The 27,270-nt window shown below is 36.6% G+C and overlaps 4 protein-coding genes across 4 annotated transcripts; 1 reads left to right on the forward strand and 3 right to left on the reverse strand.

Annotated features, from left to right (window-relative positions):
- Window positions 1–969: 969 nt before the first annotated feature.
- On the forward strand, window positions 970–6,001 carry LOC136852129 (uncharacterized). Its single transcript, XM_067126579.1, has 7 exons — window positions 970–1,162; window positions 1,530–1,638; window positions 2,079–2,159; window positions 2,658–2,779; window positions 3,335–3,475; window positions 3,619–3,767; window positions 4,247–6,001. The coding sequence occupies exons 1-7, from the start codon at window positions 1,154–1,156 to the stop codon at window positions 4,644–4,646; spliced, it is 1,011 nt and encodes a 336-aa protein (XP_066982680.1). The 5' UTR covers window positions 970–1,153; the 3' UTR covers window positions 4,647–6,001.
- A 3,094-nt stretch (window positions 6,002–9,095) lies between these two features.
- On the reverse strand, window positions 9,096–14,731 carry LOC136852421 (uncharacterized). Its single transcript, XM_067127043.1, has 6 exons — window positions 14,587–14,731; window positions 13,461–13,572; window positions 12,422–12,549; window positions 11,950–12,084; window positions 11,438–11,586; window positions 9,096–11,301 (listed from the first exon to the last, which is right to left on the reverse strand). The coding sequence occupies exons 1-6, from the start codon at window positions 14,587–14,589 to the stop codon at window positions 10,707–10,709; spliced, it is 1,122 nt and encodes a 373-aa protein (XP_066983144.1). The 5' UTR covers window positions 14,590–14,731; the 3' UTR covers window positions 9,096–10,706.
- Window positions 9,908–10,672, reverse strand: LOC136852189 (serine-rich 25 kDa antigen protein-like). The gene has a single exon (XM_067126635.1). The coding sequence runs from the start codon at window positions 10,670–10,672 to the stop codon at window positions 9,908–9,910; it is 765 nt and encodes a 254-aa protein (XP_066982736.1).
- Window positions 14,732–16,006: 1,275 nt separating the features above from the next.
- On the reverse strand, window positions 16,007–25,125 carry LOC136852422 (uncharacterized protein DDB_G0290587-like). The gene is made up of 7 exons (XM_067127044.1): window positions 24,989–25,125; window positions 22,261–22,359; window positions 20,170–20,890; window positions 18,694–18,827; window positions 17,973–18,085; window positions 16,919–17,061; window positions 16,007–16,441 (listed from the first exon to the last, which is right to left on the reverse strand). Exons 2-7 carry the CDS (start codon window positions 22,357–22,359, stop codon window positions 16,338–16,340), a joined length of 1,314 nt encoding a protein of 437 aa, XP_066983145.1. The 5' UTR covers window positions 24,989–25,125; the 3' UTR covers window positions 16,007–16,337.
- Between the last annotated feature and the right edge of the window lie 2,145 nt (window positions 25,126–27,270).

Genomic DNA, 27,270 nt, shown 5'->3' on the forward strand with positions numbered 1-27,270 from the left:
ATATATATATATATATATATATATATATATATATATATATATATATATATATATATATATATATATATATATATATATATATATATATATATATATATATATATATATATATATATATATATATATATATATATATATATATATATATATATATATATATATATATATATATATAGTGGGCATTGACGCGATTTGAGCGTGAGACATCTCAGTACATCTTATAAATTACGCTAACCTCATTAATTTGTGTAGAAATTAAGTAGACTGAATAGATTACCAATACAAAAACGGTTTTTTCTGATATATGATGTATGTAGGTAATCTAATTAAGGTTTTTTCAAGTCCAGTTTTTTGTAATAGTAATCTGTAATTAAATACGTAATGAATAAAATTAGTGTGCTTATCTCAGGATGTAATTTTGGCAGAAGAAGAATTGCTTTAGTGTGAGACAATATGGGTGTTGTTCATATACAGAATGGCTTTCATTAAAGACTTGTCAAGTGCTGGCCTGAATTTACTGAATATTACTAACCTTAATGTTTATTATGCTAATGATAAGAATAAAGGCATCCCACTATGGTCGGTTAAAGCAAAATATAATAAAGAATGTAACAAAAAGCAAAGGTTGATAGGTACTACATCGGCCTAAACAGTCAAGCTCGAGTGCGAGAGGTGACAGCTGAAGATATGCTATTCTCTATATGTTAAAAGTTTCTTCCTGCAGTGCTTAGTATATAATATCTCTTGTATCATACAAACATACACACGCGCGAAACATCGACTGAATGCATTGATAGACTCATTTTAAATGTATGTACCCTTTGGCTAATTATTTTGATTATAAAAAACAAGAAAACCAATGTTTGTTAATTGATTCTCAACATACTTCGGTATTCATTAACAGTATCTCGCAAGGGCTAATGTAAATGATGCAGGATGTAATTAAATTAAGAAAAGAACGGAAATGAGTTTTAAAAACCCAAAAATGAAAGCAAGCAGACCGTCCGTTAAATCTCGGAAGAGGCGTGGCTCCATCTCTTATCAAGGCGGTTTTGAGCTCTCGAGTGTCAGAGAGACCAGAACGCCAGCGGTAGCTAGTCTAACGTCCAGTTTCTCCTCTAAAGAAGAAGAATCTAGACACAGTTCCTGAGACATGAAAATGGTAATGTTACTCAGTTCATGATTTGAGCTATTTTGTGGCTACAAAATATCTCAGTTACTGAAATTTTGTGGAGGAATGAACTATCGGCCTAGGAAATGAGATAGGGGAAATTTTAGCTTTATTGTAATTTCTGTGAGCCAGTAACTTACCATCACTCTTTTTCATAATAAATCATAAAGCTGTAGATGTGAGTTCAGAATAGCAAAGACCTTTGCCCAAGAGTTTCAAATGAATCTAGTTTCAATTATAACGGCTCATAGCTTCGCATACTTAAGAAACATACCAATAAGATTACGTAGTCTCCGGTACTTGTAAGGTGTAATTTTAATGAAATTTGAATGTTTTTTTTTTTTTTTACTGAATACAGGGCGGATTTCAAGCAATGGTGTTAACGGTGGTTCTTCTCGCCGGAGGAGGGCATTCCATGTCACTGGAAGAGCCACTAGGCCTACAGGCAGATGGACTCTTTCGTAAAGGTAAGTTAGTGGACAAGACTGAGTTTTGGTTTAGCATAAAAAATGAAAATAAAATCTATATTTTAAGAAATAACAAGATTTTGTAGATATTAATCTGAGATTTCAAATAGTAGTATGCTACTGAAAAGAGCAATAGGCCTATAATGTGATCTTTTATTTCGATAATGCTATCAGCATTTATATAGTACTAGTCCCTGCAGAGTAAATCTTATCGACTCTTAATTTATCACGTTATATTGAATTTAGCATTACTGGTTTAAGTCCAAATAACCTTTAAAACTTCCTTATAGTTATATATATATATATATATATATATATATATATATATATATATATATATATATATATATATATATATATATATATATATATATTATATATATATATATATATATATATATATATATATATATATGTATATTGCCAACTTTATCAAACAGACAAAGCCTTTTGCGTGAACTACCCGGGGAAACCGAACAGAGATGAAGTCAGCGAGTTTGTTGTAGACCAACGTGGTGGAGGTAAAGTAGTTTTACTTAATTCTAGTTTATTCAGTGACTGTAAAAGCATAAAGACATTTAAGTAAAATAAATAGAATATAACACTTGCTTATTGTTGTAGTTGGCCATTTAATGTGGAGTTATATTGGTGTTGCTTATATATTTTTTCAGCCGTATTCTTCTTTGTTGTCTAAGTTTGTTGCTCTTCTTCTTCTTCTTCTTCTTCTTCTTCTTCTTCTTCTTCTTCTTCTTCTTCTTCTTCTTCTTCTTCTTCTTCTTCTTCTTCGCATTGTTGCCATCATGAGCCAAGAAAATTTCCAGAAATAGAACTTTGAGCATACATTCATCCGATGTGAAATAAATTTGTTGAGTTCGATTTCCTTTGAATGTATAGGCCTAAGCAGTGCCATCTTATCTCAGTTTAACATAACACAAATTAAATGTCATTTTCTTTGCCTCAAATTATTGTGAAACGTCTTTATATTATATTGTTTTCCTAATAAACAATTTATCCATTAGCTGAGACCAACAACAGCGACAAAGGTGTGGAGAAGTACCTGGAAAGCCTGTCGAAGCACATCGAGAAGAAACTTCGAGACGCCATCCCGCGAAAGATCGTTATACCTGGATTCCAGATCGAGGTCTGTTTCTGATGCCTAGAGGGTTTGGTGAGGTTACCGTACATAATGAAATGATGATATCGCGTTTCCTTTCATTCTTTTTTTTTATTAGTCTGCTACTACTCCTCTAAATACTGATAGTATTAATGCTAAGTAGACGCCACGAGCAGCATGGTAATTTTCTCGAGGACCCGCTATAGAGGCCAGTCCATAGTGTAACTTTCTATCACTGAGCCGTTTCAAAGGCACTTTCTGAATACTACAGTATTACTACTACTACTACTACTACTACTACTACTACTACTACTACTAATGTTGTACCCTGAGACGTTTATTGAGCAGGAGCCGTTTCAAAGGCAAGTCATGACTACTGTGTTGTACCCTGCGACAGTTGTTTAACAGGGAGCCGTTTCAAAGGGTAGTCGTGATTACTATTACTAGTACTACTGTGTTGTACCCTGAGACTTATTTAACGTGGAGCCGTTTCAAAGGTAAATCCTGCCTACTAATGCTACTAATAACAAGATCCACTTATTATTATTATTAGTATTATTACTCCTGCTCTTTACTTTGCAGACTGGCTCTTACGACATCCTTGTTCCCAAGATAACTCTGGAGGATTTATCCAAGATAGATATTGAGAAGGGCCAACTCGTCAAGGATGTCAGCGGCGAGGTTACCGGCATCAAAATTCCTGGTTATTTCAAGGAAATAAAAGTGAGTGCCATGAATGAGTTGATGAGTTCTCTCTCTCTCTCTCTCTCTCTCACACACATATATATACATACATACACATATATGATCTATGTGCGTGCGTATGTGTGTAACCAATCTATTTCATTTCATTCTATCCTCACCAGGCCGAAGCCAAAGGGACCTTGACGAAGGACGACGTCAAATCCGAACTGATAGTCGACGGGGAAACTTCTGGACCGCTGATCGGCACATTCTTAATCTTAGACCGTCGAAGCTGTAGCTTGAGTGTTGGAACGTCTGAGATAAAATACTTGTAAGACTTTTAATCAAGTTTGTTTATCTTACTCTTTTAAGTGAACTTTGTTTGTTTTTTGTCTTTCACAGTTAAGTTTGGATTTATTTGGGAGTATCTGTTGCTTGTAATATCACTTTTATTACTTTGTTGGTTTCTTATGATTTTGACGGTTTCTTGAGGTTCGATGAATTGATACATTTTATTTATGATTTTAATGATTTTTAAATTTAACTTAAGGTATATTATCTTTCACGATCAAATCAATGTTAATTATAATTTATTTTTCTATTGGTTTCGTTTCAGTTCTTCGTATATTACTCTTTAGTTTAGTAGTTCCTAATCCTGTTTGATTAAACTATACTTACTTGCATTATTTTCTTTGTAGTTTCCACACCTTCGCCATTTCTTAAATTTTTATTTATTTTAACACGGTTACCCGTATTTTCTTTTCCTCCTAATACTCTCAACGAGTCATTCTCTCAAACGCCTCTTTCCAGCCGGATGACATCCATCAGGGTATGTCGCAAAGGGCGCCTGGCCAACAAGCTCTCAAACCTGTTATCCGCCCTCTACAGAGTCAGCGTCCTGTTCACGAACAAAACCCTTTCGGTCACCGAGACGCAGAAGTTCTTCGTCGGGATGAAGGAGCTGATTCAGGACGTCATCGACTCGAACCCGGTCCCTGAGGATCTGAGGACCTTCCTCGGCTGTGTAATCCCGACGACTGTCACCACTTCGGGCGCCATGCCCTCGAATAGCCCGTCTTCTTCGGCGTACCCGGAGGAGTCTCGGAAATCGTCTTCGTTCGACTCGTCCGGACGGGTGCTGAATGACGAGGAGTTTGCTAGCGCCCTGCCCGCTGGGACCGTTACATTTGAACCCAGGGCCGGTTTTTAGACTGTCTGCTGGCCTTTAGACTGTCTGCTGGCCTTTAGACTGTCTGCTGGCCTTTAGACTGTCTGCCGGCTTTTAGACTGTCTGGTGGCCTTTAGACTGTCAGCTGGTCTGCTGGCCTTTAGACTGTCTGCTTGTCTGCTGGTCTTTAGACTGTCTGCTGGTCTGCTGGCTTTTAGACTGTCTGCTGGCTTTTAGACTGTCTGCTGGCCTTTAGACTGTCTGCTGATCTTTAGACTGTCTGCTGGCTATTAGACTGTCTGCTGACCTTTAGACTGTCTGCTGACCTTTAGACTGTCTTCTGCCCTTTAGACTGTTTGCTGGCATTTAGACTGTCTGCTGGTCTGCTAGCCTTTAGACTGTCTACTGACTTTTAGACTGTCTGCTGGTCTGCTGGTCTTTAGACTGTCCGCTGGCTATTAGACTGTCTGCTGGCTTTTAGACTGTCTGCTAGCCTTTAGACTGTCTGTTGGCCTTTAGACTGTCTGCTGGTCTTCTGACCTTTAGACTGTCTGCTGGCTTTTAGACTGTCTACTGTCCTTTAGAATGTCTGCTGCCCTTTAAACTGTTTGTTGTTCTTAAGACTGTCTGCTGGTCTGCTGGCCTTTAGACTGTCTGCTGGCTTTGAGGCTGTCTGCTGGCTTTTAGACTGTATGCTGGCCTTTAGACTGTAGGCTGGGCGTTTAGACTGTCTGCTGGCCTTTAGACTGTCTGCTGATCTGCTAGCCTTTAGACTGCCTGCTGGCTTTTAGACTGTTTGCTGGCCTTTGGACTGCCTGCTAGCTTCTGGCATTTGTATCATTACATAGAATAATAACAACAAAAATATAAATAATGACAACGCTAATTTTCCAGTTTGAGAATTGATTATGGAACTTACAAGTACAGACACCAACGTGAGAGTTACATATATACGGGCATACATTTTAATGTTCTATGGATACTGAAGGGTATCTATGCTTTAAAATTAAAAACAAATCTATATTCTTCTGATTCAAATGAAATATTGATATACATAACGCATCTAATGAATGATTGATGCATATCATCAATATTTATTATCATCGTTATTATTTACTGACAAGATCCGGTTGATTTTATTCACACTTATTGACTGAAAGAGTGGTATTTCGAAGTGTGTATAGCAACACCATATATGTATGTATATATATATATATACATATATATGTATATACATACATATACTGTATATACATATATGCATTAACACGTATCTATTAATTGATCATTTGATGTTAAATGATACACTGTTAATTAAGATAAATTAAAAACAAACTTATTTATATTTAACGAAAACAAATATTGATTAAGAACAGCAATAAAAGACTACATAGGAACATTAGTATTATTTTGGCTACATCCTAAACTAAGTTACACGGTGAACAGAAACTAAAAAAAAATATAAAAATATCACTTTCTATACAAAAACCTTTGGTCAGACATATCTATATTCCATTATCAACTTTGGAGACACACACTAAATATGAACTGTAGCAACAATATGAACTATAGGTGATACCTGGTACACGTCAGACATGATACAAAAAAAATGAAGGAAAATATGAACGTCATAATTAAACAAATATGAAAGAAAATATGAAAGTCGTACATTCATATTATATTAAATAATATAGGTAATAAGCATATAAATTAGATCTATGCAAAATTCAATGAGCAACATAAGTTTGAAGATTGGTAGAATATTGATAAGTATATTTTAATCGTTAACTCCAAGATGCACATTCCAATACTGCACCTACACAACTGTAAAAGAAATGTCCTAAACATTCGTCGCCAACTTATCGCAAACATGTCACAAACATGTTGAAAACAAGTCGGCGACCATAGTGGACAAGTTTATGAAGCACTGTATTTTAATCGTTAACTCCTAGAAGCACATTCTAATGCTGCAGCCAGACAACTGTAAAAAAAATGTCATAAACATTCGTCGCCAACTTATCGCAAACGTGTCACAAACATGTTGAAAATAAGTCGGCGACCATAAGTGGAGAACGATAGTTGAGGCAAATACTCGTTAAGACAGCTAATAAATAAATCTTTGTCTTTTATCTAACTTGTTGGTGATAAGTGTGCAACAAGTTGCTTTCATACGGAAGCATCTTAAGTCTTGCTCAGTTTTGTTGACAACTTTCACTGTATTTGACAATCTCTATAAACAAGTAAACAATGCGTCGAAGTTTCTTCGGCGCAATCTAGTTTTCTGTACAGCGTATAAACAAGGCCACCGGAAACAGATCTATCTTCCGGTGGTCTCGGTATAATGCCGTATGAGCCGCGGCCCCATGAAAATTTAACCACGGGCCTATGGTGGCCTATCCTATATCGTTGCCAGAAGCTCGATTATGGCTAACTTTAACCTTAAATAAAATTAAAACTACCGAGGCTAGAGGGCTGCAATTTGGTATGTTTTATGATTGTAGGGTGGATGATTAACATACCAATTTGCAGCTCTCTAGCCCCAGTAGTTTCTAAGATCTGAGGGCGGACAGAATAAAATGCTCACGGACAGACAAAACCAGCACAATAGTTTTCTTTTACAGAAAGCTAAATCTACAAAAGATTCTACAGAACACATCCTACCATTAAAGTGCTATTTTTATAAGAGCACCATCACATAACCTGTGCATAATATCGTACAGTGATACAAAATAACTGATATTTATCAAGAAAGTATTATAAATATTCTCTGATTTTCGAAAAGGGAAATATATCCCACTGAATGACTTCAAAGGCGCAGGGAATTATGTTGAAAACAAATCTATCTCTATTATATCAGAGATAATTATAGGAGACGAATGATCTCATTAGCGTGTCAATTGCATTACAAATGACTTGATATTAGGTCGTACTGTGTTATTAATAACTGTCTCAGGTAAAACGTTATCATAATAAGAAAATACGATAAGCGTGTTAATTACAGAGAGTGAAACTTTAAGACGCGAAAATCTTACATTTCTGGATATTCTAGATATTATGGATATTTATGAATATTTCTGGATATATCTGGATATTTCTGGTATTCTGGACGTTCTAGATATTTCTGGATATTCTGGATATTTCTCTATATTCTGGTATTTATGGATATTCTAGATATTTCCCTATATTCTGGTATTTATGGATATTTCAGGATATTTTGGATCTTTCTGGATATTTTTGGATATTCCGGATATTGATGGATATTTCTGGATATTCTGGATAATCCTTGATATTTATGGACACTGCTGCATACTCTGGATATTTAAAGATATATCTGGATATTTATAGATATTTATTGATATTTCTGGATATTTCTCGATATCCTCGATATTTCCGGATGTTCTGTAGCTTCCAAGGTAATTTATTTAAACGAGTTACTAATTCCTTAAGATCCATAATATCTCTAATTCCTATAGATCCATAATATTTCTAATTCCTATAGACCCATAATATTTTTTTTTAATATTAAGCGATGATAAGTTACATAGATGCCAATGGCTGAATGGACTGTAAATGCATGAATATACACTATAAAATAGTCTATATAGATGATCCTAGCACGATTACATAGTCTATATACATAATCCTAGATAGATTAAAGAGAACATTAAAAGACTAAGAATTAACTCATAAATTATTGTTTAATTTAAAGCAATAATTGATCCATAATTACCGTTTTCTAAATTTTGCAGGAGAATACTGATAGAGGAATCGTATTTCTTTCGCACAGCTTACAAATATTTTTCTTAAATAAAAAAAATGAAGAATTACATTCTATAGAACATTTTTGTCTCTTGAGTTTACACACACACACACACATATATATATATATATATATATATATATGTATGTATGTATATGTATATATATATCTGGAACAATGATAAAGGGTTAGCAATTTGTGTTTTAATTTTGAAATGATTATAAGTGAATATTTCGTCAATATAATTAATGAAGTGTTTATCATATTTCTCGATAAGCCGGAAGAGTTAATTTTGTTTCAATATAAGCAATTTGATTTTAATATAATTTTCAAGTGTAACGCTTTACAGTGTCTCGAAAAATAACATTTTGTTGTCAAAGATAATAATAATAATAATAATAATAATAATAATAATATAGATGCTCAATTGGGTAGAATCGCCTTGCAGGCTTCAAACACAATTGGAGAGAGAGAGAGAGAGAGAGAGAGAGAGAGAGAGAGAGAGAGAGAGAGAGAGAGAGAGAGAGAGAGAGAGAATTTCATCAAATTTTAGTTAATTTTTCATGTTACATAATTTCTGTTCCGGACCTGTTCTCTTCCTTGAGAGAGAGAGAGAGAGAGAGAGAGAGAGAGAGAGAGAGAGAGAGAGAGAGAGAGAGAGAGAGAGAGACTTATAAAATAATCCGTCAAGAATTTGACACATCCAAAATATGGAAAATAAAACGAGTGAATTCCTGTTGAATCATATTTCGTTATTTCCCTTTTATTATACCTTAGTTTACAATCTTTGTGCCTCAGATTAAACAAATAATATCAGAGCCTCTGCTATAAAGACAACTGTACATTTTACAGGTCAAATTCTTGCATTCTTTTAATCTACAATATTTCTATAACAATTTAAACTTAATTTTCAAATTATTAGGAAAGAGTTCGATAAACTATTAAAACAGTATCATAAATTATTATAAAAGTATCATGAACTGTCTAAAACAAGATCAGGGAATATGGGAATATATATCTTGTCTTCTGTTAATCTGTAGTTCCGGAGTTACTCCACTAAAGAAAATCCTCAGGAGAGGCTGAATTGATCTAAATAAATCATATTTTCTGAGAGAATTTTGTAGGTCAAAAAGTAGACGATGGAGTGAATCATCTTGTCTTCTATTAATCTGGAGTGTCCGGATTTACTCCACTCAAGACATTTAAAGGAGAGGCTGAATTGGTCTAAATAAATCATATTTTTACAAGGAATTTTGTAAATCAAAAAGCAGGTCATGGAGTGAATTATCTTATGTCTTTTGTTAATCTGTAGTTCCGGAATTACTCCACTAAAGAAAATCCTCAGGAGAGGCTGAACTGGTCTAAATCAATCATATTTTTACAACGAATTTTGTAAGTAAAAAAGTAGACCATGGAGTGAATTATCTTATGTCTTCTGTTAATCTGGAGTTACTCCACTTAAGACATCCAAACGAGAGGCTGAATAGGTCTAAATAAACCATATTTTCTGAAAGAATTTCGTAGATGAACTTTTATCAGCTTATTAGACCGATGACTTTGGTGTCGTTGTCTCATTAACCAAAGAGATAACTGTTGATGGCTTCGAAGTTGCATAAACTTCAGAGATCTTTGGTGATGGCTCCATAGTGCTCTTAACTGAGGTTTCATCAACTGGAGACGCTGTTGGAGTGCGACTCGTAGTGCTGTCAACTGAGAAAATGGTTGATTGTGGTTTCGAGGTGCTCTCTACTGAATTTTGCTCTGGCTTCGAAGTGTTATCTACTGAAGAGCCGGTTGTTGGTGATGCTTTCGAGGTGCTATCAACTGAATAGACATTAGCCTCTGGCTTCGACGTGTCATCAACTGAAGAGTCAGTTGGTGATGCTTTAGGAGTGCTGTCAGCTGAATAGGCCATTGGTTCTGGTTTCAAAGTGCTGTCAACTGCAAAGCCAGTTGGCGATGGTTTCGAGGTGATACTTGGCTCTGGCTTCGTAGCGTTCTCTTCTGAAGAGTCAGTTGGAGATGGGTCCGAGGCGCTATCTACTGAATAGACATTTGGCTCTGGCCTCGAAGTGTCATCAACGGGAGAGTCAGTTGGCGAAGGTTTCGAGGAGCTATCAGTGCTATCAACTGAATAGACATTTGGCTCTGGCCTCGAAGTGTCATCAACGGGTGAGTCAGTTGGCGAAGGTTTCGAGGAGCTATCAGTGCTATCAACTGAATAGACATTTGGCTCTGGCTTCGAAGTGTCATCGACTGAGGAGTCAGTTGGTGATGGTCGAGGAGTGCTGTCAGCTGAATAGACCATTGGCTCTGGCTTCGAAGTGCTATCAACTGAAGCATCAATTGGTGATGGCGCGGAAGTGGTAACGGAAGTGTTTTTGTTTAATGGACTGTGATGAATGACGACCTGTAAATGGCTTTTCTGTCGTCGTGCTGATGGTACTAGTACTAGTACTATCAGACTGTGTAGTCGCAGTCGCACTCATCGGGCTAGCAGTCGGACTAGTGGCAGAATTTTCGAGCAACTGACCGACTACGTCCTCCGGAGTCGTTCTGAACGACACCGTCAGCGTAGCAATGTTCCTAGCGCCGCCGTTGCTGGAATAGACACCGCTGCTACTGCTCGTCTGAAAGCGGTAGCCATCCTCTGAAGCGGAAAACACCGACGACTCTCCGACCCCACTAGACACTTCGCTGCCAAAGCTACTGGGTGGGGGTTCCTCTGTACTGTTGTCCGGTTCGCTGTGCTTGCAGTTGAGAAACTCCTTCAGGTCTGGCGATGGGGGGTTGAGACTAATGGCTTTGCTAATGTGCTCCTTTAACTTGGCGTCCCTCTCGATAATACCCCGTGTGACCCAGTACCATATGTGCAGTTCGAAGACACTGAAAACCTTCTTGACCAGCTTAAATCCGCTGTGCTTGAACGAGAAGGGGCTGAAATATAAGAAAGATGCAATAAAGATTATAACACATGAAATCAAAACTGTACAAAAGATATATGACTAATTGTATTGGTATACTGTATGCTCATACTGAGATCATGTTGATCTTTATAGGCCTAACGGCTTACGTGATCTCTGTTCTCAGCTCGGACACTTTGAGTTTGCAAGTCTTGTGGTTCAGGAGAATCACACCACAGAATCTCTGCTTCTTGGACATGAAAGCAGAGGCGAAAACGAAAGTCTCATCATGTACCACGAGTTTTCCTGTAGCTGTACCCTGTAAGGAATAGGCAGTCACCAGTTCCATTTTTCAGCGAAATATTTCAGAAATACATGAGAAATGCAGACTCAATTTCAGATGTTCCAGAGGAATATAGGATACAGTCATGTTTCACAGAGCAATGCCTCATAAAACAGCATTAGTTTCATTCATTTTTTTTTGGTCGCGTTTTGATGTTAAATATCTCGGGTAAAGAATACTGACAAACATATCCAGCGAAATATTAAGAAATACAAACATCACTTCTTGCATTCTAGAAGAATATATGCTATTTCATATTTCACAGAGCACTGCCCATAACATAGCATTGGTTTTTCCACATTTTTGTAGCATTTCTAAATCTATGTAAAGAATACTTACAAACATGTCCTTGTATATGCCTTCGAAGTCAATTTCCGTAACCTGATGAGCTCTCTTCCTCACTCTTCCCTCGAGTTCGACGCTGGATAACCCATTCACGTGTATCCCTTCAATAAATCCAGTACCAACGACGTACTGGAATAAAGAAGAAGAGAGAGTAATTAACTGTTTCTAGCAAAAATTAACGTGAAGAACTACAATTTGTTCTGACATCAGTTTCATCATTTTATCTGAGGTAATTAACACTATAGACTTAATATATCTATCTGTGAAATCCTCTAAACATTAAGCTCCAAAAACAGAACGACAATCCTCCTTAATAAATGGATTACGTCTGATGAATAATCTCCCTGGTTTAACCTTCTTATGAGCGTGAAATAAGACATTTATAAGCATAAACTTTACAAAAGATGAGAAGCCTGTAAGTCTCCGTCAGGTGCTGCCCTCTAGCGAGTAAATCCCGCACACTCACCTTCTTATCGCAGTGGAATTGGAAAGCGCTGATGTGGATTCCGTCCATACCGCTTGCATGGATGCTCTTCGTGACGCGATCTGACAGCATCGTCATGTAGCTTTCCAAGGGATCAGAGTGGTTGGTTGCTGGTCACAGAATGAAAGAAAAACGAAGTTTATGATTTTGATGATACGGTTCGTAGCCTACTGTCTTGAGAGTCGCTTGATATAGTATTATATACCAGCTTAGGAGTGCGTGTGCGTGCGTGCTTCCGAAAGGTGATTGAAAAGCTGCGTTATTTCAATAGATATTTATTTATAGTTTCTTTCGTAGACTATAACTTACTGTAGATTTTACCAAGGACGTGTAATATACACGTAAACACACATAGATAAGCTAATAAACCATCTGTCTACAGTTTTGTCTGCGTAATTCAATTAGCAAGGTTTGCTTCCAGCTTACCAAGCTATCCACACGGCCATAAGTCATCATGACTATATTTTTCCTAGCTTGATTCTAACCGTATTTAACAGTTAACTTTTAGTCCTGTTGCCAAATCTTTAATTTTTCTTCGGTAAAGCTTCATTGTTATTTTCCTTGCCATCTGTTCTTATTATTTATACGACAATTTTTCTATTTTATTTTGATAATTTTCATTGTACATTTATTCTGTCTAATAACCCGTTAATGTTATTCTCTTCAGTTTAATTTTCCGAGCCACAAGAACATCATTAGGAATGGAATATAGAGTTTAGGCCAAAGGCCAAGCACTGGGACCTATGAGGTCATCCAGCGCTGGAAAGGAAATTGAGAGTAGGTAGGTTTGAAAGGTGTAACAGGATGGAAACCTTGCAGTTGCACTATGAAATAATTGTTAGGAGAGGGTGGATAGCAAGATGGAAGAACGATAATATGGATGGGGGTACAGTAAAAGGAATGAAAGGGGTTGCAGCTACGAGCCGGAGGGACGCTGCAGAGAATCTTTGGTAATGCCTACAGTGCACCCCGTGGGATGCTGCACTGAACTCACTACCCCTGTGATACCCTTTATACTTACATCTGTAGGCTGGTAAAAGTGATGGGCCGATAACCACTGGTCCCTCAAATGCCGTAGAGATTCCACCTCTCACCAGTAGACCCAGAAGACAGGCCACCACTTTTAGTCGAACCTGGCGACAAATCATACGGTTAGAAGTAGGTTTGTTTAATGAACTAATTTTTTCACTTACTCATGTAACAAAGTAAGTGTTTCATAATTAATTTTAAGTGTTGTGACAAAGTGGTGCTTTGCCGTTAACGATAAATTCTTTCTTAAGACTGGAGATAATCGTGTGAAGGAAATGTCACTAAGTTTGTAAGTAGTTGCCATTAGAATTTACTGAGGGGCTCCGTGAACTGATTCTGCAATGCACTGAATATCTTTTCATAATAAGTTACGAGTGCTTATTAATAGCAGTAGAGATATAACATGGAAAATATGCATTCTTTTAACTCTAGTCTATTTTACTGTTGTAAGTTCTCACAGGACTTGGTAGTAATGGCTGTCCAAAAATAAAATTTTTAATGGCAAAACAAGTCCCTTTCGTCACAACTCTTAAGTCTACGTAAATTTTATCAATTCATATTTCTATTGGTCAACCAAACTGGTTTCTAAACTGTTACAATTCAAATGCTTATCTAGAAGAGCATTACCATTTTTAAACCAGTTAGTCCTATGTTTCTTCTAATAAGTCCTGTGGGTATACAAAAACCTATGAGCCAACCAGACCGGTTTCTGAACGGCTATAATTCAAATGATTATCTAAGAGGCGTTACCATCTTTAACCAGTAGTCCTATGTTGCTTCTAACTTGTCCTGTGGGTATACAAAAACATATGAGTCAACCAAACTGGTATCTAAACAGTTATAATTCAAAAGCTTATCTAGAAGAGGCGTTACCATCTCTAACAAGTAGTCCTGTGTTGCTTTTAACTTGTCCTTTGGGTATACGAAACCTATTAGTCAACCAAACCTGTTTCTAAACAGTTATAATTCAAATGCACATCTACAGGAGGCGTTACCATCTTTAACCAGTAGTCCTATGTTGCTTCCAATAAGTCCTGTGGGTATACAAAAACCTCTAAGTCAACCAAACCGGTTTCTAAACGGCTATAATTCAAATGCTTATCTAGAAGAGGCGTTACCATCTTTAAACCAGTAGTCCTGTCTCGATATCTCCGGCTGAAACTGCCACTACTGAACTCGCTCTCTCCGCTACCGAGGAAGAGGAGGAGGGTGTTGTCTCTACGGCAGCTGGGTTCCTTCTGCGTGAGAACCTTCCCATCAAGCAACGTCTTAGATATCGCTTGGCGATCTTCACTTGATTAGACTCAAGTTACGACCTTCTAACGGTGACAGTGACTGACTTATTCAGGGTTATTTTTGTTATATTTAATTGGTTTTCCCGCCATTAAGGCATTTTTTATTTGTTATGGGTCGTCGCCACGGATTATTAGATTAGGTATTAAGTAATTGCGAATGAATAAGTCATGTAGTTTTTAAGTTCTTTAATGACATAATCTGCATGTGGTAATTATATATATATATATATATATATATATATATATATATATATATATATATATATATATATATATATATACATATACACACATATATATATATATGTATATATATATATATATATATATATATATATATATATATATATATATATATATATATATATATATATATATATATATATATTCCAAGTTCTCTTTCAGGAGCAGAACCTTTGAAAGTTTACAAAGGTATGGCAGTTGTCCCCTTAAACTAATAATAAGTAATAATAATTGCCTTATGAATTGGTGTATAACTATCAGCATATAAAAATATATTTCATCGTTTGAATAGATATATTTCAAATATAAATATTTCTGATGATTAGTAAAAATATCATCTAAAACCTTTATACGTTGATTTGATTGAATTCTTAACTTTGACAGGAATTATCAATTTTATTTACTGCATGATTTTAATCTATATTTACCAGTTCGTATAGCTTTCAACCAATAACAAATATAGCCTATAGTTACCCATTTAAATAATATACGAATTTCACGAAGATAATGGCGGGTAATGTTAAGATCTTATCTCAATGCAACAGAAATTGCGATAATCTATAGGACATAAAACCCAGATCTTACAAACTGCACCCGTATGGGGTGGGGGGGTTGCTGTCAGTGCACCTCCCGCGATGCGCTGTAGGCATTACTTATGGTTCTTCGTACCGTTCCTTCGGGCCCTAGTTGTAACCTTTTTCATTCCTTTTACTGTACCTCCGTTCATATTCTCTCTCTTCCATCTTACTTTCCACCTTCTAACAATTTCCCTTCCAGAATTTGGCCCTTGGTCTAAAGTTTATATTCCAGTCCATTTCATAATACAAACCGTGTAAGCTAGAGTAAGGCATGAGGCTAAAACATTAATATTTTTCCTTCTTCTGTTACTATATATTCACAAATAAAGTAGCCTTTTGCTTATATAGTTTACATAGATATGTTGAAATGTTTTTACATAGATTTCAGCTATAGGAGTTCTATAAATGAAAGTCACAGATCATAGAAGTATAACTTTATTCTAGATATACATCAAGGTTCTAATACTGCAGACGCACAGAAGAAAAATATCCACGTATTATTGCAAGGCATAAGGCCCCCCAAACCTGTAGAATATGCGTCTAATTAATCACACCTATTAAAAAAAAGGTGGTCCAGTTACCCCGTGTGAAAAAATGGAAGTACAATTAAAAGTTCACTGGACAATGATTCGAAAATATTCTGTTTTTCCCAAGAGGCAAGGCTTGGGGTACATTCCTCTACGCTGGTTATGTAGTAGTAACATTGAACGGGATTTGCCTTTGCAACGGCTCCCTTGCTCGTTCTGTTCCTCCTTAATTCTCGCTCAGCGTCGGTTGCGTCACATTGGCGGCGGTTGCGTTCGATTGCCCCTGACCGGCGAAGTCTTTCAGATCATTTCTCCAGATCCAGAGCTCGACTGGAAAGTAAGAAATCAGAAATATGTAGGACAGGTTTATATCCTTTGATGCCTGAGCAGATATACGCTTATTTACCTATAAGAGTAAGTCAGATGGAAGTGATAGTCTAGTGGGTACATTCATATGTACAAACTTTACGTTCTTAGACGAATCAGCAAACGGGATACGTCGGCGATGTTCAAAAATGTTATATACAGTGGGTGGGAAAGAAAGTCTAGGGGTGTAACCTCTTAATAGAAGGAAAATTACATAAACAGGAAGAACTGAAGCCATCAGACAACTCCATAGGCTGATGGCGTAAAAGTGTGAGAGAGAGAGAGGGAAAGAGATAGAGAAGGGTGCCACAATATAAACAGAATTGCATCAGATTGCTGTTATTTTTCATGTTACAGAAGGCCTATTCCAGAACTGTTCTCTTCCGAGAGAAAAAGAGAAAGAGAGAGAGAGAGAGAATGCGCCGTTGTGTCTAGTCTTACCGTATAACTTCATCCTAAAACCCTTCGCAACTTGGTTTCCGTCCCCGAACTCGGAGTAGAAAGTTCCGGTGAACGACTGCGCAGTTCCGTCAGCGTTGATGAGGAAGTCGCTGTAAGTGGACACGGTGGTGTCGCAGATGTTTCTGTGGTGGAAATAAGATAGGATTCGTTTCATTCGATCTTTCTTCGGGATTCTAACACGAGGAAGAATGAAGGAAATGTGTCTTCAGATCTTTCACTAGTACTTTTACGAGAAACAAATATCTGAAGTAATATGTCCCACAGGGAGAGAAGCAGCGCAGCTAAGCTTTACCAGTGAAGGCGCAGATCGACGCCATCATTCTCAGGGAGCTGTTACAGAGGCCAATACCAGCTACTACTACTAATACTTCCGCAGCTCTTAGGGAACCGTTTCAAAGGACACTACCAATTACTACTACTACTTCCGCTGATTCTTGATGAGCCGCTTCAAAGTCTACCTCCTATTATTACCACTACTACTGTATTACTATTCCTCGGCCGAGTTGCAACACTTCACTAGATTCTAAAAACTCACCAAAATATCAGTAAGTTGCAAATGTAGTAAAAACAAATCTTTAAATTAAAGTGATAAACGAATGAGAGCAGAAATCAAAAGCGTTCTGTCAGTGTGTATTATAAATAAGACGTTTATAGAGAAAACACAGCATCAGCATTTGCTTTAAATACAGTTGTATCTTCTGCCTCTTATTAACATCTTTAAAGAGTATGTGGCACTGTGTACCCACACAAAGTAAATATCTGAGTGACACCGTAATCATAATTCTGTGCAATGACTTTATTTTGAACGTATACATTTCGGTTTATGGCTGCTTATTACTCTTTCAAAATAATATTTTGCAATATTGTACTCTGAGATGGCAAGTGGTGTTTAAACTTCGGATTATTCCAAAGGCAGAGTTGCTGTTTGAATGCAAGTCAGACTAGTCTTCACCTGTGAGAATATGTGGCATAACCAAACTAGTTCTAAGCTTGAAAAATAACAGATAACGTAAAAATAATAAGAAGAACTTACCCAGGTTGCAGAAGGTCTCCGCTCATGACCAACCTGTCGTATTTGCAGTTCGAATTGCTGAAGATGGTGGAACCACCCTCGAATGAGATTTCCACCAGACCAAACTCTTGCAACTGGAAAGGAAAAGAAGAAGAATGGAATTGCCAATTCGTGTGGCTTTTGTCAGTGGCAGGAAGGGACTGATGATTATCATGACTTCCTTTTCATATGTGAGATTACTTATAGTAATTATATATAATATTTGGAAAGAGATGCTGGGTGATGTATATCACGAGTTCCTTTTTATATGTGAGGTTCCTTATAGTATTTATAATATTTGGAATTGAAGGGAACAGGCAATTATATTGATAAGTGTTTAAGACGAATTTAAGAACGGCGTGCGGAAAATTGTGTACATAAAACAGATTTGCACCTCGAGTTAAACTATAATTAATATAGAATCTGCGGATTAATATGGAATCTAAAGACCGATACAAAAAGATAAAGAATTGCTTAATTAAATACAGTAGAATAGACGGTGCTAGGAAAAGAAAGCTACGATTAAACAGCCTAAAAACACTGCCAAAAAATAAATAAACAATACTGAGTATCCACACTTTGCCTAGCGGCGCATTTGGAAAATTCCCACTGCACTTGACACTTCTTTGCCAGCACTTCAACACTTACAAAATCCCGCCCCCCCTCTACTTAACACTTCCTTACCAACACTTTGAACACTTACATTCACGTGGATCGCGCAGACACAGCCGTCCGGATAATTGCTCGGATAATTTGGGGAGTCCCATTGCAAGTTGACGGGCGATGTCGGATAGTTAGCTTTGTTCAGGTTATACGTGATGTTGCAGTTTCCGCAGTCTGCAGAAAGGGACAGAAGATGGTAGTGGCTCAAAAAATGATTTTCGAATTGTGTGGATTACAGGCTTACGTGTCACATACAGATGCAGAATCATTATCATTATAGAGACGACGAATCCTATTCATATGGAACAAGCCCACCAAAGGGGCCATTGACTTGAAATTCAAGCTTGCAAAGAATGTGGCGTTTATATTAGGAAGAAGCATCAGAAGGTAATAGGAAATACAGAAAGAAGAGACCAGTTATTATAAAAGAAAAGAGAAATTAACAAAATAATAAATAAATAGATAAGAATGCAAGAAGAATTGTACTAATGCATTGCATCTTCACTAGAACTTTTTAGGTTCCACTTGTACAACATACTGAGATTGTTTCACAGTCCAGTGGTGTGAGGAATAAAGGACCTCTGGAACTGATAAGTTCAACATTAAGTCGAGTTTTCTAAAAGGATTGGCAATTTGGCACCACAGAATAATCAACCCAATGGTCACTGTCCCATTCAAATGTTCACAGCTGAATCATGGATGAACAAAACCCCTTGTGCTGTAAAACTTCCACGACACAAAGGGCTTCAAACACCTACACGGAAGTCTCATCAGCAGGGCGTTGAAGCCTCTACATAATCTGCACCATCTACTCTTTTTTTTTTTTTTTTTGCATAACAATGCCATTCCTAGCCTTTACCTCTTCACTTTCCTTTCAAGCTTCCTAGTAACGACAATCTCCAATCAGATTTTCCAAGGAATATTAATCTCATTAAAGATTTTTTTATAGATATCATTTCAATATTACAATAGCAGCTGAGTTACTTATTGGTTATGAATTGTCATAACATTCGAGATGCTTTATCTGATGTCTTGGAACGTCTCTCTCTCTCTCTCTCTCTCTCTCTCTCTCTCTCTCTCTCTCTCTCTCTCTCTCTCAAGAGGCCCATATTTCATCACACCAGATCCAAGTGAAAACCAGTCAAATTCTATCGACCGTCTCCCCAGCAACAACCACTCTTGCGTTTTCGAGCAAGCACACACGCAAACACACACACGCAAACACACACACACACACACACACACGCTGAAAATTGATGAAAGTGAAGAGAAATATAAATATTGTTGCTAATATCATCAGTAAATACAAAGGGAAGTTTGAAAACTGGGTTTTGGGTGGGCTGGTTTTATGAAGGCACTACGGAATTCGCGAGTAATATTTTTTATGAATGAATTAGCCGCCAGTGTTTATAAGTGTGTAAAAATTTATGAATGAATCCGCACCATCAATGTGTAGCGTAATAATTTATGAATGGACTGGAATCAGCTGATGTTTGCAAACGTGGAGTAAACGTACTTGCTCCAGCAGGCTTCTTTGTTGTTGTCGTGGATGTTGTAGTTGTTGTTGTAGTTTTTGGTGTCGTTGTTGTGGTTGTAGTCTTTGGTGTGGTGGTTGTTGTTGTGGTTGTAGGTTTTGTTGTAGTTGTTGTGGTTGTAGGTTTTGTTGTAGTTGTAGAGGTTGTTGTTGTGGTGGTTGTAGGCGTTGTCGTAGATGTAGAGGTTGTTGTTGTTGTGGTTGTAGGTTTTGTTGTAGATGTAGAGGTTGTTGTTGATGTGGTTGTAGGTTTTGTTGTAGTTGTAGAAGTTGTTGTTGATGTGGTTGTAGGTTTTGTTGTAGTTGTAGAGGTTGTTGTTGATGTGGTTGTAGGCTTTGCTGTAGTTGTAGAGGTTGTGGTTGATGTGGTTGTAGGTTTTGCTGTAGTTGTAGAGGTTGTGGTTGATGTGGTTGCAGGTTTTGTTGTAGTTGTTGTTGTTGATGTTGTAGTTGTAGTTGTAGGCTTTGTCGTGGTTGTAGTCGTCGGAGGCGTTGAGGTTGTAGTCGTAGGAGGCGTGGAAGTTGTAGTCGTCGGAGGCGTTGAGGTTGTAGTCGTAGGAGGCGTGGAAGTTGTAGTCGTCGGAGGCGTTGAGGTTGTAGTTGTAGGAGGCGACGAGGTTATGGTTGTAGAAGAAGGACCAGGGACCTTACAGTGACATTTTTGACCATCTACAATCGATGTCTCGATGACGAACCCTGGTAACTGATTAAAAATGGAATCTTATATCACAAAGGTTCATCTTCACATTGCTATGAAATAGCATTAATAACATTACTTAATGGAATAGTACTACTTACTGGAATAGCATTAATAGCATTGCTTAGTGGAATAGTAATGCTTACTGGAATAGCATTAATAGCATTGCTTAATGGAATAGCATTAATGGCGTTGCTTATCGGAGTAGCATTAATAGCAATATTTATCGAAATAGCATTACTAGCATTCCTTGTTGAAATTGCTTTAGTGGCATTGCTGACTAGTACAGTATTAACAGCGCTGCTGAACGGAACAGCATTAATAGTATTCCTTATTGGAACATCATTAATAGCATTCCTTTATGGAATAGCATTAATAGCATTCCTTACTAGAACAGAATTAATAGCATTGCTTACTGGAATAGCGTTAATAGCTTTCCTTATTGGAATAACATTATTAGCATTGCTTACTGAAATATAATTAATAGCATTCCTTATTAGAATAGTATTAAATCCATTGCTTATTGGAAAAGAATTAACAGCATCCCTTACCAGAATAGCATTATCAGCATTGCTTACTGGGATAGCACTAATGAAATTGCACAATCCAGTAGGCGAGTTCAAAGTGTTATACGAAAAACCATTAAAAAATCCAACTGGTTCAAATTGATTTCATGAAGTTTAGGCTGTCAAGCCAAACTCAGGAACACTTTCGGCCATCCAAAGCTTAAGACAGGGTTGGAGTGGTTAGACAGCCAAGTAAAGAGGTCAAGAAAATTAAGGAGATGAAGTAAAAGGATCTAAAAGTGAAAACCCCACAGTTGTACTATGTAATAGTTAGAGAGGTTGGGTAGCTTACTTTAGTTAATCGCTGAAGAGATACATGAATGAAAAGGCAGGAATATTACTGGAACTGATTGTTACGTTTATATTCCTTTACTTAGTACATATTCACCATCAAATGGCTGTCATTTATTTACGTGAATACAAATCATTTTTATTAGGAATTTCGCTAAAGTTGGGCCGGAATGTGCAATTAGGCGTAAGGACAAGCGCTGTGACCTACGAGGTCATTCAACGCTGAAAACAATGTGTAAATAATTGTCAGGAGAGGATGGAAAGTAAGATGGAAGAAAGAGAATCTGAGCTGAGGTGTAGTAAAATAAATGAAAGGGGTTGCAGCTAGGGGCCGAAGGGACGCCGCAAAGATCCATAAATAATGGCTACAACGCACCGTTTGAGGCGCACTGACGGCACTGCCTCCCTACGGGGATGATAATCACAAAACCGCTTAACTGATCTGACGAAAATCAGGGACATTTAGGTCATTAATTTCACTAGAACACTGCAAAACACCTTAGAAAGGAAATAACTTACCAAATCTTGACTCCAAATGTCATATTTTTCCTGGAAGGTCATCCCGTCGCTACCGCTTGCGAGAAAGACCAACAGTGCTAACAGCGTTAAAGTCTTCATCTGAAATTTAAAGAAGAATGGATGATTAAATCACACGTTTTCCACACCTAGAAGTTAATTTGGATCTGAACTGACTCTTAAAGAAAACATTTATCAATCCAGTATTTCGATAAGTGTCAAAGTCTTCATCTGAAATTTAAAGAAGAAGGGCCATTTAAATTACTCTTTATCCACACCTAGAAGTTTAATTTATCTTAATTGACTTTTAAAGACACATTTATCAATCCAGCATTTCGAAAACAAAAGCTAAGAATATATGTATAGTCCCTGCTTTGGCAAAGTGTCGAATATGCATCTTTTCAATGTCTGAGTTTCTGCATCGACGGTGATATTATCACTGGCTTCTCGTTTCAGCAAAGTATCAGATCTGTCTCTTTCACCATCGAGGATGTATGGTGAGAGAAAAACACTGAGCTGAAGCAGGGGATCAATGACAAAATCACTGTCGCTGCAACACAAAAATTGACAAAATGCATAGTCGATACCTTTCCAAAAAAAAAATGGACGATGTGTACCAGATATACGGCGAAATTGACATTATAGAGAAATAAACATTTGCTTATATACCATACACAATCCTAACTACTAATGTCGATTTACAGGGTTAAATGGTGTAAATAACCAGCATTTTCTTGTAAAACTTAGAATTATTCTTTGACTCTGAAAATTACTGGGTGAATCTTTTACCTTTGAGATACAGAAATTGTTACAGTGGAGACGTACCTGTATTATCAACCCTTTTAAAAATCTTTAAAAACACTGATGAATACTTTAAATATCTATTGTAAGTGACGAGTGGACATTTCATGATATTGAAAGCTATCCTGCTATTTTTTTAAAAATTGATTTTAATAAGAAGCCGCTTTTATTGTTACCGGGACTTACTTTTGTTCAATTATTATATTTCAGCGCAACGTCAGATTTTAATTATTGACTCATAATTTGAAAAGTATCATATGTATTTTTCGGGACAAATATTCACAAAATATTCTACTATGAAGTAAATAACCGTATTTATTTTATCTTTGGTAAGAATTATTATCCTTTACTTTACTGACCAAAGGTAAAATAATACTTCACAGTGGAATATTTTGTGAATATTTATCCTAAAAATATCTACCTTTCAAATTATGTGGCAATAATTAAAATTCGACGTTGCGCTGAATTATAATAATTGAACAAAAGTAATTACCGATAACAATAAGAGTGGCTTCTTATTAGAATATATAAAAATTATAGTTTTCTGGGCATACGGCCGTTATGTATACTCCACTTACATTGCAGACTGTTATAGTTATTGTAATTTTAATGTTCAGATATATGATAGATAACTATAAGTCTAATTCTCTTACACCTAGTGAGAAATTTAAATACGCATGCCAAGTGATTTAAACTATATATATATATATATATATATATATATATATATATATATATATATATATATATATATATATATATATATATATATATATATATATATATAAAGTCAATGACTTATCGAAACTGGTCAGGACTTACACCGTGTCTCTTGTGGTGATGTGAGATATATATATATATATATATATATATATATATATATATATATATATATATATATATATATATATATATCACATCACCAGATGTGACAAAACAAGAGACTGTGGGTGTAGGTCCTGACCGGTTTCGACTTTGTTTCTAAGTCATTGACTTTAAATAAGTCGAAACCGGACAGGATGTGGTGATGTGATATAAACAAATCACGTGTTAATGTGATTATAACAAAATATATGTACACAAACACACACACACACATATATATCCATGAGCAAGAAAAAATAACATACATCTAATATATCTGCAGACCTAAATTGGCAAGACATGCTAATATAGTGATGATTATTTTCATTGCATTTAATAAAAAAAATCAACGAATGTATTTCCCATTTAGAACCAAATTTAGAGGGTGATTAATATTCTCTTTCGATGTTGCCTTTGCCTGTTGTTCATATCTCCACTACTAATGTAATATTGGTTATTTTCTCATAAAATATGGAAATATTTTAAGATTTTTGAATGATTTCTTATGATACAGTAGATATCATAAGATATTTTAAGCATAATGACATTCATAAGAGCTGTACCTGGCAAATCAATCTGCCTTTTTTTTTTTTTTGCTTTATGGAAGTATGGGTAAAATAACATAATATCTTATCTTTCTAAAAAGATAAGGTGTCTATTTTTTGAAAAAGAGCAAAGGCAATGATTCCTCAGAAAGAAATAAAAACATATCAAGAACCTTCTCATAAATATTTGCTACATATGTAGAAGTTTCCTGGTCTACTTTTTATATTAAAAAAATAATCTAACTAATTACAATTTGAATCTCATCACTCCACTGACAGCCGTGACCCGCTATGCATTTCATTTAATCAAAATTAATTGGGGTCTCGCTCGGCTCGCGCATGCGAACTAATGACATGAGATTCAAATCTAAAAAGCACGATCACCACTTTTTATTTCTTTTTTTCTCTCCTTCGGGGTTGATAGAGGTGCCCTTGGGGACACAAACGCATCAGAGACGAACATTCAAAGACCCTTTTTTCATTCTTCATCCTTAAATTTAAAAAAGAACGTAGTTTCTTACTGCTGTCGAGACTCAGCCGTCAACCGTTAAATCCGCGACAAGCAACGAAGAAGAAGAAGCGATGTTGACAGCCCCGTAGACCTAACGCACAGCAGTAACCCTCCTGACTGCCGTAAGAGAACTGTCCTCCGCACCTCTCCAGCCACGAGAAAGAGTGAGTTCCGCGGACCTTGGATTATGGGAAGATGTTCCGGGAACCCATTAAGCATAATATATGATCTCAAAGTAATTTCTGGACGTCGTGATAATTGACGACTTATGCTTTTAGATCTGCGTTCTGCAAGATTATCTCGATAATTACAGCGCGGGCTAAAAAGATTATCTTTCCCGTGATACGTACATTTGCCACGCGCAAAACCCGTTTTCTAAGATTAAGCGATTAAATCATTTATCTATGCAAATATTCTGTTCGCGAGGAAAAAAAATATGAATGGGTGTGTCCGAGTGAGTGTCAGGATCTTTATGGAGTTTGTTGACGAATGACCCCAATTTGAATAATTTGCGATAATAACTTACGATAATAATTTACGATAAATCGTCATTTAAGGTTTTTGGCGAGGATACATTTTTATCGATGCGAAAAAATGTGGCGTTTTATTTCGACTGTTGTCTTCAAGTTCAGATTGTCATTTTTTGTTTTACGTTCTTTTATTCATTAGTTAGGTTTAGCTTCCAAGGAAATGCGTAACAGTAATAATAATAATTATAATGATATGTATGTATGCATGTCTGTGTGTATGTTCCAGCATAACTCGCAGTGAGCAATTTCAACCAGACTTGGTACACATATGACCTACTATCTGGAAAAGATAGGTTGGGAAGGGTGTGATATGTTAAAATAACTGAAAACGACAGAAATCAGTGTCTAATCCATAGTTTTCAAGGTCACTAAGATGAACAGCAACACTCCCGATGTCCTTTAAGTCCAAGTTCAGCCCCGATAGGAAGTAGGGGTGAGAAGGGGTGAAAAATAAAATGTCAAAAATGACGGATATTAGTGTCTAATGTATAGTTTTCAGGGTCGCTGAGATGAAGAGTGACACTCCCGATGTCCTTTAAACCCAAGTTCAGCTCCGATAGGAAAGTGGGCGAGAAGGGGTGAAATATAAAATGTAAAAAATGCTGGGCAATGTAACTGAAGCAACTATCTTAACAATAAAGGGAGACAGTGAGAGGGAGAGGAAGTGAGAGAGATAGCAGAGGGAGAAAGAGGGAGAGAGAGAGAGAGAGAGTAGAGGGGGTGTTAGGAAGGAGAGGAGAGAGAGTTTATTGGTTGTCATTCAGAGTTTTCCTGGGCAGCGCTGGGTTGGTCAGCTAGTAATAATAATAACTATGTAGTATATACATATAACTTTATATATGTATATATACAGTATATATATACTATATAATGTCTGAATATCAGATTTTACTTTAAAAACACGTCAACAAATTTAGTGTACATTAAATCATCTGCCGCTCCTTCTCACCCTTTTTTAAAATTTGCCCAGTCGGTTGATAGACAGGCACAAGTGAAAGAGGGGGGAAGGGATAGACGTAACTAATTTTATTAAATTAGTTCTTTATCCAAGGTTAGTATCATCAATAATAATAGTAATAACAGTGGATAAAGCTGATAAGAACAACGACGTCAATAATAATAAAGTAACGATTATAAAGGTCATAGCAATATAATTTTCGACACTTAAAATGAATTCAGTTTTATTCAGAATAAATTATAACGGAGGAAAAAAATATAAGTATGTCAAGATTTTTCAAACAGCTACAGCTCTTCGTTGGATATATTCATGATACTGGGCCGGAGTTCATTCTTTTTTATTTCTGGTGATAAACAGGATTCCACAACGTATATTGAGTCGCTGTTAATCAGCTCAGTGGTCTGGTAAAAAGTAATAATAATTCAAATCACGAGGCTTCCTTTTTGGACACTTCTGCGCAATCGAGTTTTCTGTACAATCGCTACAGAGTATAATGAAGACCACCGAAAATAGATCTATCTTTCGGTGGTCTCGGTATAATGCTGCATGGGCCGCGGCCCATGGAACTTTAACCACGGCCCTGTGGTGGCCTGTCCCTATATCGTTGCCAGACGCGCGATCATGGTTAAATTTTATCTTAAAAAAATAAAAATTACTGAGACTAGAAGGCTGCAATTGGTATGTCTGACGATTTGAGGGTGGATGATCAACATACCAATTTGCAGCCCTCTAGCCTCAGTAGTTTTTAAGATCTGAGGTATTACCGAAGGCTCTTAGCGGCGTTCCTTCGGCCCCCTAGCTGCA

This window comes from Macrobrachium rosenbergii, chromosome 25 (assembly GCF_040412425.1).
Source record: "Macrobrachium rosenbergii isolate ZJJX-2024 chromosome 25, ASM4041242v1, whole genome shotgun sequence".
Classification (NCBI taxonomy): Eukaryota; Metazoa; Arthropoda; class Malacostraca; order Decapoda; family Palaemonidae; genus Macrobrachium; species Macrobrachium rosenbergii.